This window comes from Episyrphus balteatus, chromosome 1, assembly GCF_945859705.1.
Source record: "Episyrphus balteatus chromosome 1, idEpiBalt1.1, whole genome shotgun sequence".
Taxonomy (NCBI): Eukaryota; Metazoa; Arthropoda; class Insecta; order Diptera; family Syrphidae; genus Episyrphus; species Episyrphus balteatus.
Window position 1 is genome coordinate 34204247 of NC_079134.1, and position 19210 is coordinate 34223456.

General features: G+C 34.3%; 1 protein-coding gene across 3 annotated transcripts; it reads right to left on the reverse strand.

Annotated features, from left to right (window-relative positions):
- Positions 1–1097: 1097 nt before the first annotated feature.
- On the reverse strand, positions 1098–18850 carry LOC129913853 (E3 ubiquitin-protein ligase Ufd4). Of its 3 annotated transcripts, none has more exons than XM_055992796.1 (11): positions 18691–18850; positions 18463–18602; positions 16732–18394; positions 16234–16443; positions 13223–13445; positions 12932–13147; positions 11174–11209; positions 5412–8630; positions 5104–5351; positions 2915–5040; positions 1098–1393 (listed from the first exon to the last, which is right to left on the reverse strand). In XM_055992796.1, exons 1-11 carry the CDS (start codon positions 18727–18729, stop codon positions 1111–1113), a joined length of 8403 nt encoding a protein of 2800 aa, XP_055848771.1. In that variant the 5' UTR covers positions 18730–18850; the 3' UTR covers positions 1098–1110. The 3 variants fall into 3 exon arrangements, with proteins under 3 accessions (XP_055848771.1, XP_055848752.1, XP_055848762.1); XM_055992777.1 differs by having other exon boundaries at positions 12932–13150; positions 18691–18849; XM_055992787.1 differs by lacking the exons at positions 11174–11209; positions 16234–16443 and having other exon boundaries at positions 12932–13150; positions 18691–18846.
- Positions 18851–19210: the final 360 nt, after the last annotated feature.

The following is a 19210-nucleotide window of genomic DNA, read 5'->3' on the forward strand; positions in this document are numbered from 1 at the left end:
ACCAAAAATGAAATTTATTTAAATAAGAAAAAAAAAAAAAAACAACAAATAAAAAAAATATAATGAAAAATAAAGAAAAAATAAAGGAAAAATAAAACAAAACATATTTTTTTGTTTGTTTTAATAAGTTTAACATTAAAATAGATATTTTTTTAATATGTAGTTTTATTCTTATTGTGTTTATTAATTTTATTTCGATTATAGCATTTTTATACAACAAACATATTTTGCCTTGTCTACATTGCAATTATTACAATAATGTTTGATGCTATGTGAGATGAATTTTTGTTTTATATAAATTCATTTGACAAATTTAAAGAAAAAATAATTAAATTTATTAATTTCCACTGCAAATGTGTGTGTGTGTTTATTAACGACGAATATTTAAATTGATATTTCTTGTATATTAAAGTGGTTGAGCGAAAAGCAATAAGTTGAAACAAAAAAAATTACTTTCACACATAAAATCTCTTGCTCAAATTTTTTTTGTTTGTTTTTTAATAATTCCCTTGGTCACCAAAATATTTCTCTCATACTCAAACTTGTATAGAAGTGTTTTTGTTTGACTATTATTTTATGTATTTAATATTTATTTATATGAATGTACGCATACACATTGATAAAATTTCTTATTACAATAATTATTAAATATATTTATATTTTAATAAATTAAAAACTATTTACACAGAAAGTATTTGATATCCATTTAAATAAAGGGAACACAATGCATAAATTTAGTTTTTATATTTTGCATGATTCCCTCAATTTTTAAAAAAATTTGTTGTTTTTTTGAAAGGCAATAAGAAGAAGAATGGAGAGTAAATTTTTGGAACATTTTTTTTTTTTTTCATTTATATAACTAAGCGCACATTTAGTTTTGTTTTTGTTTCTTAAAGGTTTGATGTGCTTGAAATTAATTTGTTTTTAATTAATTTTTTTATAACAAGTGTTGCTAATTATTTTTTTTTAAAGGCCGAATATGATGAATTGTACTGTACTAATCTATATTGAAAACAAACAATAATTATATTATTTTACTCTCTCACAATTTTTGTGTGTCTTTCTTTCGTTCTTTTCCCATAAATTGGTTGTATATATTTTTGTTTTTTCTTAATTCAAATGGAATCCTTTCTCTTTCGTTGCTGTCAATAGACGGTCTTTTAGTATTTCTTCAGTTGGATAGTCGGGCAGTTTTAAATAGTGTACGCATGTATTAACCGATGGGTAGCTTCCTTCACCGGCATCCACTTTACGGACAACGGTAAGGCGTGGATGTAGATTAGCCAATCCGCCTGGTGGCAAACTACTGCAGCCGGTGGTAAATTGTAGAAATGCTTTACGTTCGGGACCAGTCATGCCGAGAAGTACGTTCACGAAACGAAGAAAGCCAGGACTGAAAATAGAAATAAGAAACAAATAAATTAATTTAATCATAATGATAATTTGAATATTAGTGTAGAGTTGCCTATTTTCGGCCGTCTCCAGTTTCCGGCCACCTTTCAGAAAATCGTTATAACTCGCAAGCTTTAACATTATTATTAATTCGAGTTTCTTGGATAAAAATATATAAAACTTTGTTAAAACAAAACGTGATTCTGTCCGCGTACATATTTTATTGACTAGGGTAGAGTTGCCTATTTTCGGCTAGTTATAAAGGTGGCCGGAAGCTGGAGACGGCCGAAAATAGGCAACTCTACCCTATTCGACATCACAGCAAAGTATAATTATATAGTTTCTTGAAACGAAACTAGTTCTCAACTTTTTGAGGTCTACATGCACACAGATTGTATTATTTTTTGTTGACTGGTAGTTTTGAAAGAGTTTGGGTCAAAGGAAATAGGAGTGTGCTGTCATTTAAATATAATGCACAACTGGGTAGCACATAAATTCTCTTATGTAAAAAGTTGCATGTATTATTTGTATATATAAAACTTCATAAAAACGGTTAAAAATATATTTGTTTGTTTCAATAGTGGAACCATGTTTGTCACATCACATATTTTTTTAAATCAAAATCTATTTTGGTCAAATGGCAAGTAACTTTAATTTTGGTCCAAAAATTTCAGGTTTGGAAATGACTTAGGAGTAACTCCTATTGTGCAAGATCGTCTTGCGTTTGGCACGGACCCTTGGCAGGTTGTCCTTTGATCCAGTAAGCGTGTTTTTTTTTTTTTTTTTTTGGCAAAGCTATCCGCAGCAGGATTTCCCAAATATCAACATTTAAAAAAAAAATTGTATGCACACACCAAGAGAAAGGAAAACGTTATCTTATACGCTTCGTTAAAATCCGCAGCTTGGTTTAGCTTTAATTCTTATCGGTAGCTGCGTGTTATTTTTGCAATGCATGTAAACGCCAACTGCGGATACGGATAGCAATGCCAAAAATACACAGCTAGTGTATTCGATGATTTTTGGCGTTCCTTCATCGCATTTTATGCCTTGGAACCAATCACCGCATGATGTTTATGGTATTTGTCCAATGAACATCGAATAATACCATCATTTTTCAGTTTTTGTTGATTTGGGACCTAAAGGACCTTTTATTAAACCTTAAGTCGGTACAAAACAATGGAGTTATAGTTGAACTTTTTCAAATTTGGAAATTTGACTATTTTTCGTCTTATTTTTATAACTTGAAATGTAAATACAATTTTAAAACGTAAAGACTGTTACATTTGCTTAGAATATATAATTAAATAAAAATAACAGTAAATGAAAATTATTTCAGGAATACAGAGAACAGACATTGTTTTATTAAGTAGGTCTAATGCAAGGATTTATTTGTCGCTGGATGTATTTATAAAGCTTTAAGTTCTAACCATAAGTACCATCCTTATTAATTTTTTTTTTTAAATACAAAAAACATCTCAAATTGGGTATTTTTGTCGTTATTGGGATGATATCAATCACTTACCTATCTTTGGAATAGCCCAATTTTGGTTCAGTATAATTGATGAGATCTTCCCTTGTCCACTTTGGATGTTGTTCACCACAAATCATCATACGTGCCTCTTGTGGACTAAATGCAGCTAACTTATTCAATGGGAATACTTGACAAAAGCCACGATGGAATGCTTCCAATTGTTTGGCAATACCATCTTGAAGTGAGAAATTCATCAATAATTCACAATATTCTTCCAAATTATGTATCGTAACATCAATGGCAGCTCCATTTGGTACCAACTCAGCATAAGGAAAGCCATAAACCCGTGAGCTAGGCAGATATGTGAATGTCAAAGCTAAATCCTCTAATTGTGCCTCTCCATTCTTTGTGATTAATTTCAAATCAGCAATTGCTAAATTTCGTTGATCCGGTGATAAATGTGGATCCATTTCGATTGTCTGCTTACGTGCGACCATATCTTGTAGTTGTTTTAGAAATTCTGCACGAATTGGATCGATTTCGGAGAGATTATCTTGTGTGAGAACGCCATCGTACCAACATGATTCGGGGAATTCATTGCCCAAAAGTTTGGAACATGTATCAGCAAGTTCAGAGTCTTCAGACATAATCGATGACATCATCAAATCATCGCAGGCCTTGACTGCTTGAATAACACTAGACTTTGATAGGATCTTATTGTGGCAGAGAAGTTGAAGGAATGAATCTGAAAGTGGCAAGTCAACCAGACGCATGTCTTGCAAAACCTTGGCGATAAACACTCCCAAGAACCAATAGTACTTTGATACACGTTCGCAAATCTCAGAGTCCTGGGGCAAAGGTGCCGGGAACAGACCACATTCTTTACGGCTAACATAATAGCCAGTCGGTTTCAAACCTTGACCCAAGTGAATATATTGATCTTCAGTAGCAAGACTCTGTTCATCATCCTCGCACAACCACATTCCCAAATCTGCTCTCTGTAGTTCAGCAGCAACAAGAGCATAAAACTCCAGGGTAGGACCCAGTCCAGTTCCTTCTTCTCCAATGAATTCGACTTCAAGAACCGACTTTCGGTTGCAGTGCACTTTCATTACTTGCATTGCCCAATCGAGAAGATTATCCGAGCGTGGTACCTTAACTCGTTCATGCTTAAGCCGTCCCACACGGAATTCCAACTGATCGTCACGTCGCGGACTTAGACCTGGCATACGCTGACGCTCCAACGTTACATCACGTTGTGATTGCAGACATACAATTGATCGAGAAGCTCCAAATGCAGTGCAATTGAAATACACCTGACGTGTCTCGAATGGGAATAGGAACGGACAGGACTGATTCAAGTCCTCACACCAAGTTGGCAAGCTATTACTTGACAAAACCAACGGATCTTGAATTTGCTGCTGCAGCTTATTAGTGATCTTCTTGCTCATAAACATATCTGCAGGTAGAGTACAAGTACCACTGTCATCGACTTCCATTCGGTCATCTTTCTCACGGACACTTTCACTTTCCTTTTGATTCAAAGCATTTAGCTGGCTCAATAGCTGCAGTACATCATCTACACTGCAGTTGATATTCTCTGACGTTGTAAAGCCACTACGCATTGGCGAATTGGGCGAAAGAGTTGAGGCTCCACTCTTTACCGAGATTACTGGGGTATTGGGACCATCGTCGTCGCCACCACTGCTGGTATCGCTTGGCAGTGCTTCTTTGTAAACAATTGTGTAAGTTGGTTCCCATGCCTTGCGGAATTTATCTGCTTTATTTAGCTGTGTTGCTTGAAGCAACTCCTGCACAGCACGGAATATTGACCATTCATTGTTTCGCAATTCAACTTCAACATCTGGAACACCTCCGATGCCAGGTCCTTTCAGAGTCAAACATAAAGCTGGCTGTTGGACAGTTATGTATTCACTGGATTTAGCTGCTTCTGTACTGGAACCAGGTGGAGAAATTTCCAAATCAGATGTCTGATTGACATTGGTTCGGCCTGGACGTGGGTCAAAGGCGGGAATCAAAGCTGAGAATTGGCGTTTCAAGACGAATTCATCGTCCCATGATTTTCGTTTGCCCACACCGGCAAGACGATTTTCGAAAGTTTCATCGTCCATGAATGTAAGAAGATTCCTGGACACCATTACCTGTAGGAGGGTATTCTGCAAAAAAAAGGATACAAGTTAGTTTTGGAAACAACATGGACATATGAAGCAAATACTTACTCCAACTTCTTCGTATTCGTCTTCATTCTCTTCATCGTCGTTCTCCTCATCCATATCATCGTCGTCATCCATGTCACCCAACAAAGCAGGAGCACGGCAACTCTCAAGGAAGTCTTCCAAAGACACCTGTTCACTATCGCTTGATGTTGATGTGAGACTCATTGTTAGAGCTGGATTAATCGATGATGAAACTTGATTGCCAGGCGATGCATTTGTTCCGCCTCCAACGTTTGATCCAGAATTGTTTGCTAGTTACAAAAAAAAAATCATTAATACTTTAATTCAACTTTTAAATTCTAACAACTTACCAGCATTATTTGATGATAAACTGGGATAGCTCTGTGCAGTACTAAGCAATCCCGAATGGAAATTGCTAGACAAAGCCAATTTGACCAAACTAGTCACTGAAGTAGGTCCACGCGGGAAGAATCCAGTTCCCGAATTTTGATTATTGCGCTCATTCGAATTCGAATTGTTGATCTTCTGATCGTTTTGAATATTATTACCTTGCGAAGCACGTCGCCTAGCCATGGCGGCAAATGTTTCTAATAATCTTGTTGGTGTTGCTGTGTCTGGCTGAGCTGGAGCCTCTGAAACCGAAGTGGTAGTCAAGTTCGGTACACTCACACTCATTTGACTCGATACCGCTGTTGAGGAGGTACTTCCTGGCGGTGGATTTTCTGTGGGTGGTGTAGTGCTCTTGCCATCGTCTTTGCCACCGGCTGAACATTCACCCATGTGCTTTTCGACAAGTTGCTTCTTGAAATGCATAACTTCATCTGGTTTTTGAATAACAACGCCACCCGTACTGGATGCAGTTGGTGGAGCTACTGCATTACTGCCAGTTGCGTCATGAGTCTTGGGCAAGGGAATCTTCACACCCGAAGCCAGACAGTTGGATGATGGAATTGAAAGAATGTCGGATGACAGAATGTTATTTGTATTGTTACGAATCATATCGACTCCTTCACGCATCTTATCAATCACTTCCATTGCTTCAGTGGAGAATTGTGAAACCCGTTGGCCAGAATTGGCCCTAAGATTAACCAAAAGGCTCTTGCTGATACTATTCACAGAGTTGCTTGCATTCATTTTATTGTTTGCTTCGATGTTTGACGATTTGTTGTTGTCCTCGCTGTAGCTTTGTTGTCGAATGAGAGTTGCGCCAGTGCTACTTGGTCCACTTGCCAACAAACCAGCTAGAGTGTTCTTAGCGGCATTATTGGCACTGCTACTGCCACCGCACAAATTATCGGCAAGTGCTAAATTTTCAGTTATTGTGGCCAAATCGGATACCACATTAGCATTTATAGCTTGCATCGAATTGTTAATTGCCGATAAGTCGGTAATATTCTCCCGCTCACGCAGTGAATGATGACCTCCAACTGAAGAGCCACTAGTGTCTTTTCCATCAGGATTGGCCGTTGTAACAATATCTGACTTGGCCGAAGAGAAAACATTTTCAGTGATTGCTTCGACGGTCTGTTTCCAGGCTAGATTATCTGCAGAGGCTGCCTGATCTGAAGAGGCCACCGAATTACGATTTAGCTCAGTTGCCTCTGGCAGTGATGGTGTCGAACTGGACTTGCGACTAGTTAGCGCATTACTCTTGTTCTCAAGTTTCTTGGATATATTCGATAGTGGGGCAACTGAGTTGCCACCTTCAAGCACCGACAGATTATCACAATTGGTCAGTTTCAGATCGTATTTTCCCTCAGCTCCCATGCGGTAAGAGTTCCGGACACCATGATCCCACTTAACATCGATCCAGCCATTGTGAATCTCTCCGGTAACTGTTCCCTCACTGCCACCATCTTGATCGTCCCAACGCCAATCAACACCACGAACAACTCGTGCCCCTTTCGTGATGTGTTTCAGTTGAGCACGGATTTGTCGCCGTTCTCGACGTATTTTAGCCTCAGCTTCTTTGACTCCTTTGCCCATGTCTTCGCAGACTGATGCCACTCTGCCGTATATCTCAAAACCACTTAAACTCAAGTAGTGTGTCTGGCCAGAAGCATTACGACCATTCTGTTGTATGCGGATATGTCTGAAACCCTGGTGTTCATCTGGAGCACACACAATTGGCCAAGTACTAGTACTACCAGGTTCAACAAGGCTTTTGTCATCAGAGTGTGTCACAAGGGTTACCCAACTGACACCGTCTTTGGAACCTTGAAGCATCCAATTACGCAAGGCACTACGGCCATAACCACGAGCATGTCTCAAAGTATATGCATTCGGTACCAAGAAAAGTCCCAAATCAATAGCGAACCAAGCTTTTTTGTTATCTTTGGTGTGACAATTCACACTGACACTGTCACGCGACAAGATATCTTCAAGCTTTCCATAGGGCAGATTCTTTCCTTCTGAACTAGTAACCTGAACAAGTCCATATTGTGCTGGATTTACCCATTCCGTTGTTTTGCCATTCGATCCAATAAAGTATAACAAACCTTCTTCGTCAAAATCATACTCATGCTTAAATACCATGCCAGCTTTGTAGTCTTTTAGCTTTTTGAGATAAACAAATGCCGAACGATCCATGTCATACCATTGCTTTGCAACCATTTTCAACAAGTACTTGGCCAGCTGACCAACTGTGGCAAGTGGTTCCATTTTCAAAGTTCTTCCGGTACGATCGAATAGAGTCGTCTCACAAGCAGCTCGCTCTAGACGGAATCGCAAACGTTTTGTCAAAATCTGTAAGCCATAACCAGTTCCAGGAGCATCATACATGTAGACTGGCAATTTTTCAGTGCTTTCCAAAACCGAGACTAATTTCTGAACAAGAATCCCAGCAGTGTTCTTTTTATCGCTGCCCTTGCTGTTGAGAATGCAATTTTTGAAGATTGCAATGCGTTGTTTTTGTAGCTTGTTCATTCGGTTCCTTGAAAGTCCATTGTCCCAATAGTTCTTTGAGAGAACTGCAACCAATGCTTGGACAAGTCCAGAGCTGTGCATCTCATAAGCGCTCACAACGCCATCTTCATGCAGCAATTTTGTAAGCTCATTCAAAGCACTATTAAGTTTCTCTTGCCAATTTGAGTTTGGTGACATACGTTGTTCTTCCAGAGCTGTTTCAATCAATTTAACAATTGCTGTGAGTTTAGCCACAGCACCACGTGGTACCGCTTGTGCTGCCTTAAAGTACTTATTATAAAGATCCCTAGCCAAATTTTTAACTTGATTCTTTTGAACTTCAGTTTTGGTTTTGATTTTCTTCTTTTTCGTTACAGACCAGCCAGAGGCAAAGTCTGGACCGAGTGTTGTTTCGGCGGTAAATGTGTGCTTAGTACTGCGATTGCTTTCGAAAATAAATCCAGGCAAATCATCTTGGAGAATTGTCACTTGGTGACCTTCTGAATTATGAATGTGCAGTTGGTTTTGTTTTTGGCTTTGTAAAACCCAGTTGCCAACAACTAAACGAAGTACTGATACAGTTGGGAGGATAGGTTGTGATGGTGTTCCAGGGCGAACTGCAGAACGGGCGCGTAAGAGTTTTTCTAAGAATTCACCACGATTTTCTAGAAGAAAAAAAAGAAGGAAGAAAAAACTTAAGATTTGATATTTCGAAATATGGTTTTGATATATTTATTTTTATTAATGACAATGAACTGAACAAAAAAAAAAAAAACATTTTGTTAAATGAACAATAAGCTGCATTAAAAATTAGTTAGCGACTTAATGATGGTTCGGTAACATTTAAGACACAAATAGCGACATCACAATCGCATACACTGGTTAGGTAGCTATGTCAACATGTTCAATGAAGGACTGCGAAAGCAAATTAGAATGATTTCAAATGGAAGGATATGCATTTAACGAAAATATAATAAATACAATGAATGGTAACATGAATATGAATAATTGACTCCAAATTATTTAATGAAAGTAAATAGGAGATATGGAAAATCAAGGGTCAGTAGAACAAAAATAGACTCATTTTAGAAACAAGTCTTGTTTTATTGTACACGCTCATGATATTTAACCAGAGTCAGAGATTAAATCCCTAAATATACTTGCGTTTCAATATTCAAGGATTTTTTTTTTGATAATTGAGTACATTTTGTTAAAAACAACTATTTCACATATTTTTCAGCCAAAATGTATATTTAGATTAAAGGATAAACCATCAGATTTTAGGTCAGAACCTCTTCTATCAAGTGCTTTGATAGAGTTTTGGGATTAATAACAAATCATATATTAAGTGAGACCCTCTTCCATTTTAAAATAAAATTCACGACTGTAAAAGTTGCCCAAAATGTTAAAGCTTTATTTGTAAAAATTCATAAAATAAATGTAAAAAATAAAATTTTATAAAAAAAAGAATTTCTATTTTTCTATCTTATTTTTTTATTGTTTTTTTTTTTTTTAAATAAAAGTTTTCAAACATTTTTCAAAAAAAAAAAAATATGTAATGCCATTCTTAAGAAAATGTATATGACACATTAAAACAAGCCGAAAATATATACATATATATCATCGGAGCATCTTCAAAAACTTGATTAAAAAAAAAAAAAATTGGAATATTTTTCAAAAATCAAAAAATATTTTTTGAAAACTAAAAAAAAATGTATGTTATAAACGCTTCTGTAAAAAAAATTGATTGATCAGTTTAGTCGCTTCGAAGAAAATCAGAAATAAAAAAAAAACGGTTCTATGACCATTAATAAAAACGGTTAAAAAAAAATGAAGAAGAACTCCCGGCAAAAGGGCCGCCAGAAAATCGTTCTTTTTCATTTTAAATAGTGAAAAACCAAAAAGGGAGCAAAATATTTGGGAGCTTTTTTAATGGGAGGTCTTTTCCCGAACACATTTCTTCGGGAGTTTTCATTTAGAATAGGACTGATATTTTTAAATTCAAAAGTACGGCCTAATTTGTTTAGATCTACAGATTTTATTGAATCATAATCGTTTTTTTTAAAAAAGGAAATTTTTTATTTGGGTTATTAGACAGATACCGTTAATTTAAAAATAAATTTAAATTTTTGGACAAAATTTAATCAAAATACATAGTTAGGTTTTTTTTAAGAAACTTGCACAGTTTCAAAAATTTTTTACTCGTTCTAAGCGAGATATACAAACAAAAAATTTACAATTTCTATTTCATTTCTTCAAATTTGAAGAGAATCCATTTCGGCAGTAGAAATGTGTATAGATGGACGAACAGACCGACAAACGTCATGACAAAAACCAATTTTTTTGGATTTTTGGTAAGGAATTTTATTTAACAAAAACTAATACTTGCAGCAAGTAAAAGTGCATATACAAATACATATTAACATAAAATAATTAAGAGCGAATTAATTTTTTAATTTTGATTTTATATGTCAACCAGTAACCCTGACAGACTTAAAACTAAAAATGGATACAAAAACACTTTCGATTATATTTTAAGTAATTTATTCTTTAATTTATCAAATATTAGAAGACGTACCCATGAACCAGACTCATAAAATTTAGTTTTTGATTGTTAAAAGAAACCAATTCCAATTAAACCAATCTATGAACCAGACTCATAAAACTTAGTTTTTGATTGTTAAAAGAAATAAAACAGTAAACATACAAAAAAACGAGACATTCATGCAACAAACTGCATACCTGTTTATTTGTTATTTAAGACTGGTTCACAGTTCGGTGTGCAAAAAATATTAAAATTTTTAAAATAATTCCTCGCGTAAAAAAATGTTTAAAATATCGTAGATAATTTATTATGATTTTGTTACACAGTTGCAAAAAATAATTCTATTATTTGAATATTATATTGAAGCGAATTATATTTTTTGCACGGGAACTGTAAGCTAGGCTTAAAATTTAAAGTTCCAAAATACCATATTTATTAATTAAAAAATAAAAATACTTTGCCATAACCTTTTAAATTAAATTAAACTTAAAATATAATATTTTTGAAATGTAACCGAATATTTGAAATAAAAAGAAAATGTGAAATAAAAGATTGTATTAGTAAAATAAAATAAATGCATTTTTTTTGTAGAAATATGCCACTCCAAAATTATAACAAACAAAAACAAAAAAAGAAACTTAAAATAAGAAATATATCTCTCACCTTCGCTAGATACTGCGTCCATGCCACGTCCTTTTCCTACAGGACAGAAAATTATATGATGTAAAGTAAAAAAAGAACAAAAAAACAACAAAAAGATAACACAAAAGAATGTCGTGTTATGAAATATAGGAATTGAATGAATACATTATAACATGTATAAGACGATGAAGTACAAGGTACATACATAAGTGTGTATAGACATTTTTTTTTTTTTTTGTGATTTAATGAGAAGATTAATAATTAAGGTATTTGTTTAAACAAAAAAAGAAAGAAACCAATTGCAAACAACAAATTAAAATTGATTTAAATTATATAAACACACGTGTATACATTTGCAAAAAATTGAAAAACTTTCAAATAGTTTATGGCAGGGTTATTAATATTATTTATTTCGCTTTCCCAAGAAGTTTTATAAATTAACCAAAAAAAGTGTTTTTTTTTTGTTGTGTTGCTCCTGATAAACTGATAACTGTGACTATATAACAAAACGACAAACAAATTAATATAATTACGAATTTTAGATGGTTTTTAACTTATCGAATTCGATTTTAGAACACTTAAGATCGAATTACGGTATACGAATACGATCGAACAAAAACGTATTCGAAAAATATCTTCGCCCCAGAATTATTAGCTCCGCTTGAGACCAGGAAAGTCTACCATCGACCAAATATTCACATTTCGTCAGGAATATCAAATCAATACCCAAAGCCGTGTATGAAACTATCTTTATAGAAGTGCTGAAGAGAGCCATGTCTAGTTTTGTCATCCCTGCAGGATGGCGCTGCTCCGTCAGGGTCTTGGAAAAAGCCTTACCGATACATTTGATGTCAAAAAAGGTTTAAGGCAAGGCCGTCATGCGACTTCTGACCAGAATAATACAGAACTCTAGCGTCCAACGGCTTGAATATACCGACGATATTGATATTGGTGATTTTGTGAGCAAGGAAAAGGAAGCGTCAAAAATTGGTTTAACCGTCAATGAAGCCAAACGCAAATATATATGCTGTCTTCAAAAGAGGTCACTCACAATCGACGTATTGCACAAAACGTCACTATAAACAGCAGTAAAATTCATCAATTGAATTTTAATTTTTATAAAATTGAAAACTTTCCTAATTTTATTTTATTTTAATTTATTTGTTTGTTGTTTAGTGTAGCCACATTGAGTGACGAATCTCAGTTTAATTCCTTGCACCGTGTTGCTTCATGTCAATTCTGACATGCCTCAATTTCACAGCCATTATTAGCTTCTCTTATTATATTTGAAGTATTTTGAAGTTGTGTCTAGCGACAATTTTTACTAAAGTCACAACTTAATTTAAAATAAAGTCCTTAACTTTTAAGTTTTTAATGAAATTCCTACGTTAAGATGTTTTTACAATTTAAATAAACTCATCTATTGTCGTTATAATATATTAGTGATATAATTTTAAACTTTATTGTTAACATCTCGAATTATTAGGTCATGATAAATAGAATAATTTAAAAAAAAATGATTGTCTATAGTAAATAGTAAAATAAGAAAGAAAGCAATTTTATGATACTTTTGATAAATTTGGGTTCTAAATGCATATACGAAAGCAATCTAATGATGTAAAGATTCATATTATTTCAAGTCAATATTTGGATACTTATTTGCTCTACTTCTACTATATTTCTAATGTCTGCTATGTTTTATATCTTTTAAATTAAAGCAGAATTTCTTTGCCAATTCTATTTCTATTGTTTAACTTAAAGTTTAAAAAAAAATCTTACCAGAGCTATCATTTCCATTTTCAGGAGATCCACTCGAATACATAGTTGCTAGCTTTCCATCCAAAATAAAACGGAACCAACCATTTGATCCATTCGATAGCTCTAATGCAGCTGAATCTGACCAAACATACAAACAATCACGTCCACGACAGATACTCCATTCGCGCCAGTGATATGCCTTTCCCGGTAGAATCTCTTTGGCATCTTCCATAGCATCTTCTAGATAAAAATACCCAAAAAAATTTTCAAAATTTGATTTTTAATTAGATTAAAAAAAAAAAAAGACATTACCAGTTACAACAGCTGTAACAGCCGAAGAAGGTCCCGGTTCATCGGTAATTGCTGGCACTAAACTAAGAACTTTATCATTTTGAATTTCATTCTCTGGTCCCATGAGGGCTTGAACTTTTGAAAATACACCCAATCGTGCAAAATGATCAAGAAATTCTTCTTGTGTTTTTGATGTTAATTCTTCAATGATGGTTAAGACAACTAAATGACCATCTTCATCGTCCTAGAAATTATTAAAAAAAAAAAATATATATAATACATTTAAAATACATAAAAAATCATTACAATTTAAATCATGCGATTCGTTTCAATGGTTAGTTTCAAAAAATACAAACGAAAAAAGAAAAAGAAAATCAAAAAACCAGATAAAAATATTTTGACAAGAGTATTTTGGGATGAATTTTGGTTTTTTTTTATCAAAATTTTATTGCTGAAATAAATTAAATAATATTGTTTTTTGAACAGCATTATGAAATATTTATTGCACGATATTTTACGCAACGAATACTATAAAAAATGCCAAGGAAACAAAAAATTTTTTAATAAGATATATCAATCAATAGATAGAGAAGTAAATTTGTTGACATAGATGGTTTTGAATTTTGTTTGCAAGCAAACTACTAACAAAATGAGAGCGTGCCAAGCAATATTAAGAGATGGGAGCGACGACGTATATGGTCTTTGTGTTTATTTGAAATTTGGGTGGGTGCGTGTTTTTTTTTTTTAATTTTTGTAAATTATATAAAAAACAAAACGAAAGAAAAACTTAAGAAGTCAACATAAATATTATTTAAATGAATATACAACAAAAATTAACAAAATTAAAACTTAAACTAGCTTGTCTTTCGAGTTTAAATGGAAATTCTTCACTTAATTAGCATTATTCTTAAGTTCAATATTAATGATTCTACTTAATAAATGAAATATATGTCCAAATAATTTATTCTAGCTTTTGTTTAAATAAGGGCCTATTTTTCAATAGTCAGATAAACCTCAGATAAAGCTCATTCCTAGGAATAAAAGTTTTTTTTTATATTGACATTTATTCTTCTGATAGTCTAACTGACGATTGAAAAATCAGGGCTAAAAGTATATTTTTCTTCCTGTTATATTAATTGTGATGACTGATGATTTATGATTTAATATCTAAGTTACAACCATGAACCTATTTTTTTTTTGTCACTCAAAGAAAAAAAATTAATGTTTTCCAAATTGTAAGCTCCTTTTCCCATTATGAGCTAACTATATCGTCGCTTTAGTTCTAATACCTCGTAACCCACAAAAAGTCGATTTTGGACTAATGATGCAATTATGTATATTGTTGAAAAAAATCCGGATGTAATAGAAAAGACCCTGTACGCCTAACATCGATATTGTCAGAGCTACACTTAATCAAAACCAGATCATTTGTATTGATTCTCATACATTTCATACTAAGTTTTTTGGCTCTCCTAAAAAATAGACTTTTCTGGGTTAAGAGGTTTTAGAACTACAGCGACGTTATTAAGATTTGATAACTTTTACATTAAAAATAAATTTAAAATCATTTATATTGAGGTGCTAAAAATTGAATAAAACTAATTGGTATTTGTTACAATATTTACAAATGGTATAAAACCCATTTTGGTTCTTCGAAGAACCTGTGCTAACCTGTGCTTTGAAATACCTGGGCGTATGTCTTATGCTTATTCTATTCTTTTAGTCCTCTAAAGTAAAGGGAAAAGGGCGCTCACTCAGTTACGAATGAAAATAAATAAAAAATCTCAGTTTCAAATGAGAATCGATATAAATAAACAATTTCATCTGCAAAAAATAAGAATTAAATAACGATTTTTACTTGCGATATTATATGAGTCGTTATATTTGGAAGTGGTATAAATCCATGTAAAAAACGACGTATTTGACTTTCAATCTAACCGCACTTGAACCAAATCTCTTTTCTAAATAAAATATTGCATCCATTAGATGTGTGAGTTACTACACTTTGTTTGTCTGTCTGTCTGTATAAGGAACTACATCCTAAACGGATGGACCGATCGACATTCCAACCTGGTATGTTGTATTTTTTGGGGGACTCTCCAGAGGGGTTTTTGGGATTAACTTTTTTGGACCAAAAATAACGGTACCTGAAAACGCGACATTGAATTTGTTTGAATTTTTGATTTTAGGTGTTGATTAATTATAGCTAAAAAATTGCATACCAATTTTATTTAAACATTTTTTTTTTTTTTCAAAAAAATATGTATACAAAATTTGTTTTTTTTTTAAACGGTCCTAACGATTTTGAATATCTTTTTTCTAAAAATGTATCTTAATAACAGAAACTGCATACAAGTTAGTCCTAGTCTTTGGCACCTTTGCAGATAAAAAGTGAATCAAAAGTATAATTTTGTTGAAAATTGATTTACGACGTATAACCATTTAAAATTAAATGGATCCTGACGCATTGCGAAACTAAAACAAAGTATTTTCGCTATTTATAAAACATCACAAAGTTTGAAAGATTTTAAATCCAAAAGATTGAGAAACTCAATCTTTTAGGAAACATATATTTCTAAGAGAACAGATGAAATATAATGGTTTCCTTAATTATCCTTTACTTAACGTGGTTTTGCTTGGTAAACGAAATTGAATCCCTTTTCTTTGAGTAGCTTAAACTTTAATTTCTCTTGAACATTAACAATATTTTAAAAATAAAATCTAAATTATGATGATGTGAACTTGATGAATTCAAATGATCCTTACTTTCCTAGCTTAAATTAATTCTAAAAACTGTCTTGTCCTGCCTACAAAAAACAAAATTATTACAACATAGCCTTTAGACAAATGTTAAACAAAGAGGAAAATCAACATAAATCTTACATAAATCAAAAATGCAAGTAACCTTGGTACTAACAATTAAAAAAGAAAACAACAAAACCAAAAAATCAAATAAAAAAAACAATAAATAACTAAAAAAAAAATAACAGAACAAAACATAAATAAATTAACAAATTAATTTCTTGCATTACCCCCTCGGCTTTTTGCTTTGGAGGCGGCACAATGTAAAGCTGTGAATTTTCAACACGCTGCTGTTTATTCGATTGCGCAAGTGTTCCACTCTTGGCGGCCACTACTTGTCTACATGTAGCAGTATTGCTACAAGTTGTTGTTGTTGCTAAAAGCGACGACGAACAATTCGATGAACTCGTCATCATAGCTGATGGCCAACTGTAGCTAATCTAGAGTTTCCACACACGAAAAAACCCAAAAGGCGAGCGCACGCAGTTAGATAAAAAAAAGAGGAAGAGAGAGAGAGCAAATGAAAAGAAGGACCAAAATTGTTTTTTTCATGTGAGAACAGCGGTACATATAAAAAATTATAAAATTAATTAAACCAGAAAAATAAAATAATTGTATTTTTATCTAACGTAACGATTTTCTTCTTTTTCTTTCGTTTTTTTTTTTTTCAATTTCTTTTCTTTAAGAAAAAATGTATATGAACTTTTTTTGGTATAAAAACGACTTACCTCATTATCAAGAACACTTGCAACTACTTCCACCAACAAAGTTCCAAGATTTTGAGATGGTGTCCCGTTGGGTGGTAGAGGTACCGACTGTGAATCGCAAAGATCTCGCAAAACATTTGGTTGAGCATACTGAACCATTTTTTTAATGAGTCCCAAACTAGCACGTCGAACACTACTCAACATAGTTCCTTGGAACGTGCGACAGAAGCAAGGCAAGAAAAATTTCAAATAAACTGGCGCCATTTCTGGATCGCCACGCGGCTCAGCTGTGCCATCTTCCGATTCTGATTTAAGGTGACTACGCCCGGCGGACATCCATTCACCGGGAGATTGCAAAATTGCTGCAACTTCACGATGACCATCGTCAACTCGTTCGCGAGCTTTGTCCAAAGGTGTTTTGCCATCTTCATCACGTAAATCTGGATAGGCTCCAAATTTAAGGAGAACTTTGGCTATCCCTGGCCTGCCGAAGCATGCTGCATAATGCAGCGATGAGCTACGTTGGCCCTTATTAACATCGGCACCCTTCTCACACAAATACTCGACCATCTCGAGTGTTCCAAAAGCTGATGCCCAATTCAAAAGAGTCTGTCCGACATCATCCATGCAATTTACATCGATTCCACCCGTTTCAATAGCTTCTTGAAGTGCTTCTGTATCTTTGCTGCGAATGCAGTCTATTAGCTGACGGTGGGTACGTTCGGCACTCGAATCATTTCGGCGCACTCTAGGAGCCAGTTGGCCTTGTGTACCAGCACCAACTCTACTCAAAGCCTGTCGACCTTCGAAAAGAAGCAACAGCAACAAATCTGCTAGTCGCATACAATCGAGTATACAACGTTCGTCACCCTTGAGTGCTCTTTCCATAGCATCGGGCAGCTTAGACCTCAATAGGTCATGTGTAATTGTTGGAGATCCTCGACACAATGTAGACAATAGCGAAATCGTTGTCGATATCGATTGTGAAGATCGTGTTGCATCAGTGCTTTGTGTTTTGTTGGTTGTTGTGACCGCATTCAAGCTATCATTATGACCAGTCGATGTGGAACTTGATCCTTGTTGTGCGTTACCAGCAGCATTGCCCAATCTTTTCAGCAACTCACTCACCAATCCATACTCAGCCAATGGAGCTGGATCAACCCATTTGCGGGTGAAACGATCAGCAACCGATGCAAAGCATTTCAATGCTCCATCGGCCACCATAGGATCTTCGTGTTGCAACAAAGTACTCAGACTTTCAACACAATCCTGAATGCATGGACTGTTTGGTTCCACTTTGGTGCACAAACGCGATACAACAGCCATTGCTGAGTGCAAAGTGTCCTTGTGCACTTGTGACCCACAGTCACGGATGAATGACAATACACAATGTAAGCCACCACCATCGAATACGGCACCAGCTTCGCGAGTACAAATCAACTCGAGAACTTTGATACACTGTTCAGCCAGGTCACGGCTGGTACGGCTTGATAAATCAGCCACAACAAGACGATTACAAATTGCCTTAATGGCACCATCGATGGCAACAATGCGTCGAGTGCATTCGGCTGATACATCTAGGTAATAAGTTATGGCTCGGGCTGTTACTTCGAGTACATTTTCTGGTGCAAGTTCGTCAAGGAATATCTTGCAAAGGGCGGGAAGAAAGGTTCGTGGCGGGCAGCTATAATAAATTAAAATAGGTTTTATATAAATATTTGGAAATTTTCAAATGTTTGAAAAATAAGTTACCTCTCGAAGCATCTGTCCACATTATCGGACATAAGCAATAACATGCATAGTTGCTCAAGGGCAATCAATTGCATGTCACGCTCGTCCCCCTGACCCATAGACAGCCATTCCAGAAGTGTTTCCGGATCGACGTCACCCATCTGGAAAAAAAAAAGAAAACAGAAAATGAAAATTAATTTAATTTATAGAAGTCGATTTAAATTATGAAGAATATTGATTGATAAGTGCCTCTAGTTTATGGGGTTCTTTCAATTTATTCAGAACCATAGAATTGAAACCAAATTGGAAAGATTCTCTTTCAGAAAATTATATGTAGATTGGGCTTTCAAAATTTACAGGAAAATCTAGATGAAATTATAAGTAATCTCTAAAAATACAGTGTTTCCAGTTACAAATGAGTTAAACGAGAAATTTAGAATCTTAACTAGACATTTACAGACTGCTTTGGAATTTTTAATAAACTCTTAAAGAATGAAGTTAAATAGACTCTCTATTCGAAATGTTATGTAAATGAACAAAGTTTCTAAGAATGTTTGTTTCATAGTTGGTATTTTAATGATAATAATTATCAATTCATGATGATTGCATATGTTTGAAATAGTTTTGAACGACTTTAGCGACGACAGTCGTACTTTACTTTCAGTAAAATAATGCAAATGAATGCAAATAAAGGAGACGACCAGCGGGGTTGCAATCATACAATAACAGCAAATTACTTTTTTTTAAAGCTGTTGATGAAACCAAGAGC

What these genes read in the sequence shown, in the direction of transcription:
- LOC129913853 (XM_055992777.1), bottom strand. Translation starts at nt 18,729, where the DNA reads ATGGTTCTGAATAAATTGAAAGAACCCCATAAACTAGAG. An exon ending in CAAAGCAAAAAGCCGAGGGG is followed by an intron (nt 13,446 to 16,233) that starts GTAATGCAAGAA and finishes AATAATTTCTAG; the next exon opens with GACGATGAAGATGGTCATTT. An exon ending in ACGAATACGAAGAAGTTGGA is followed by an intron (nt 5,041 to 5,103) that starts GTAAGTATTTGC and finishes TTTTTTTTGCAG; the next exon opens with AATACCCTCCTACAGGTAAT.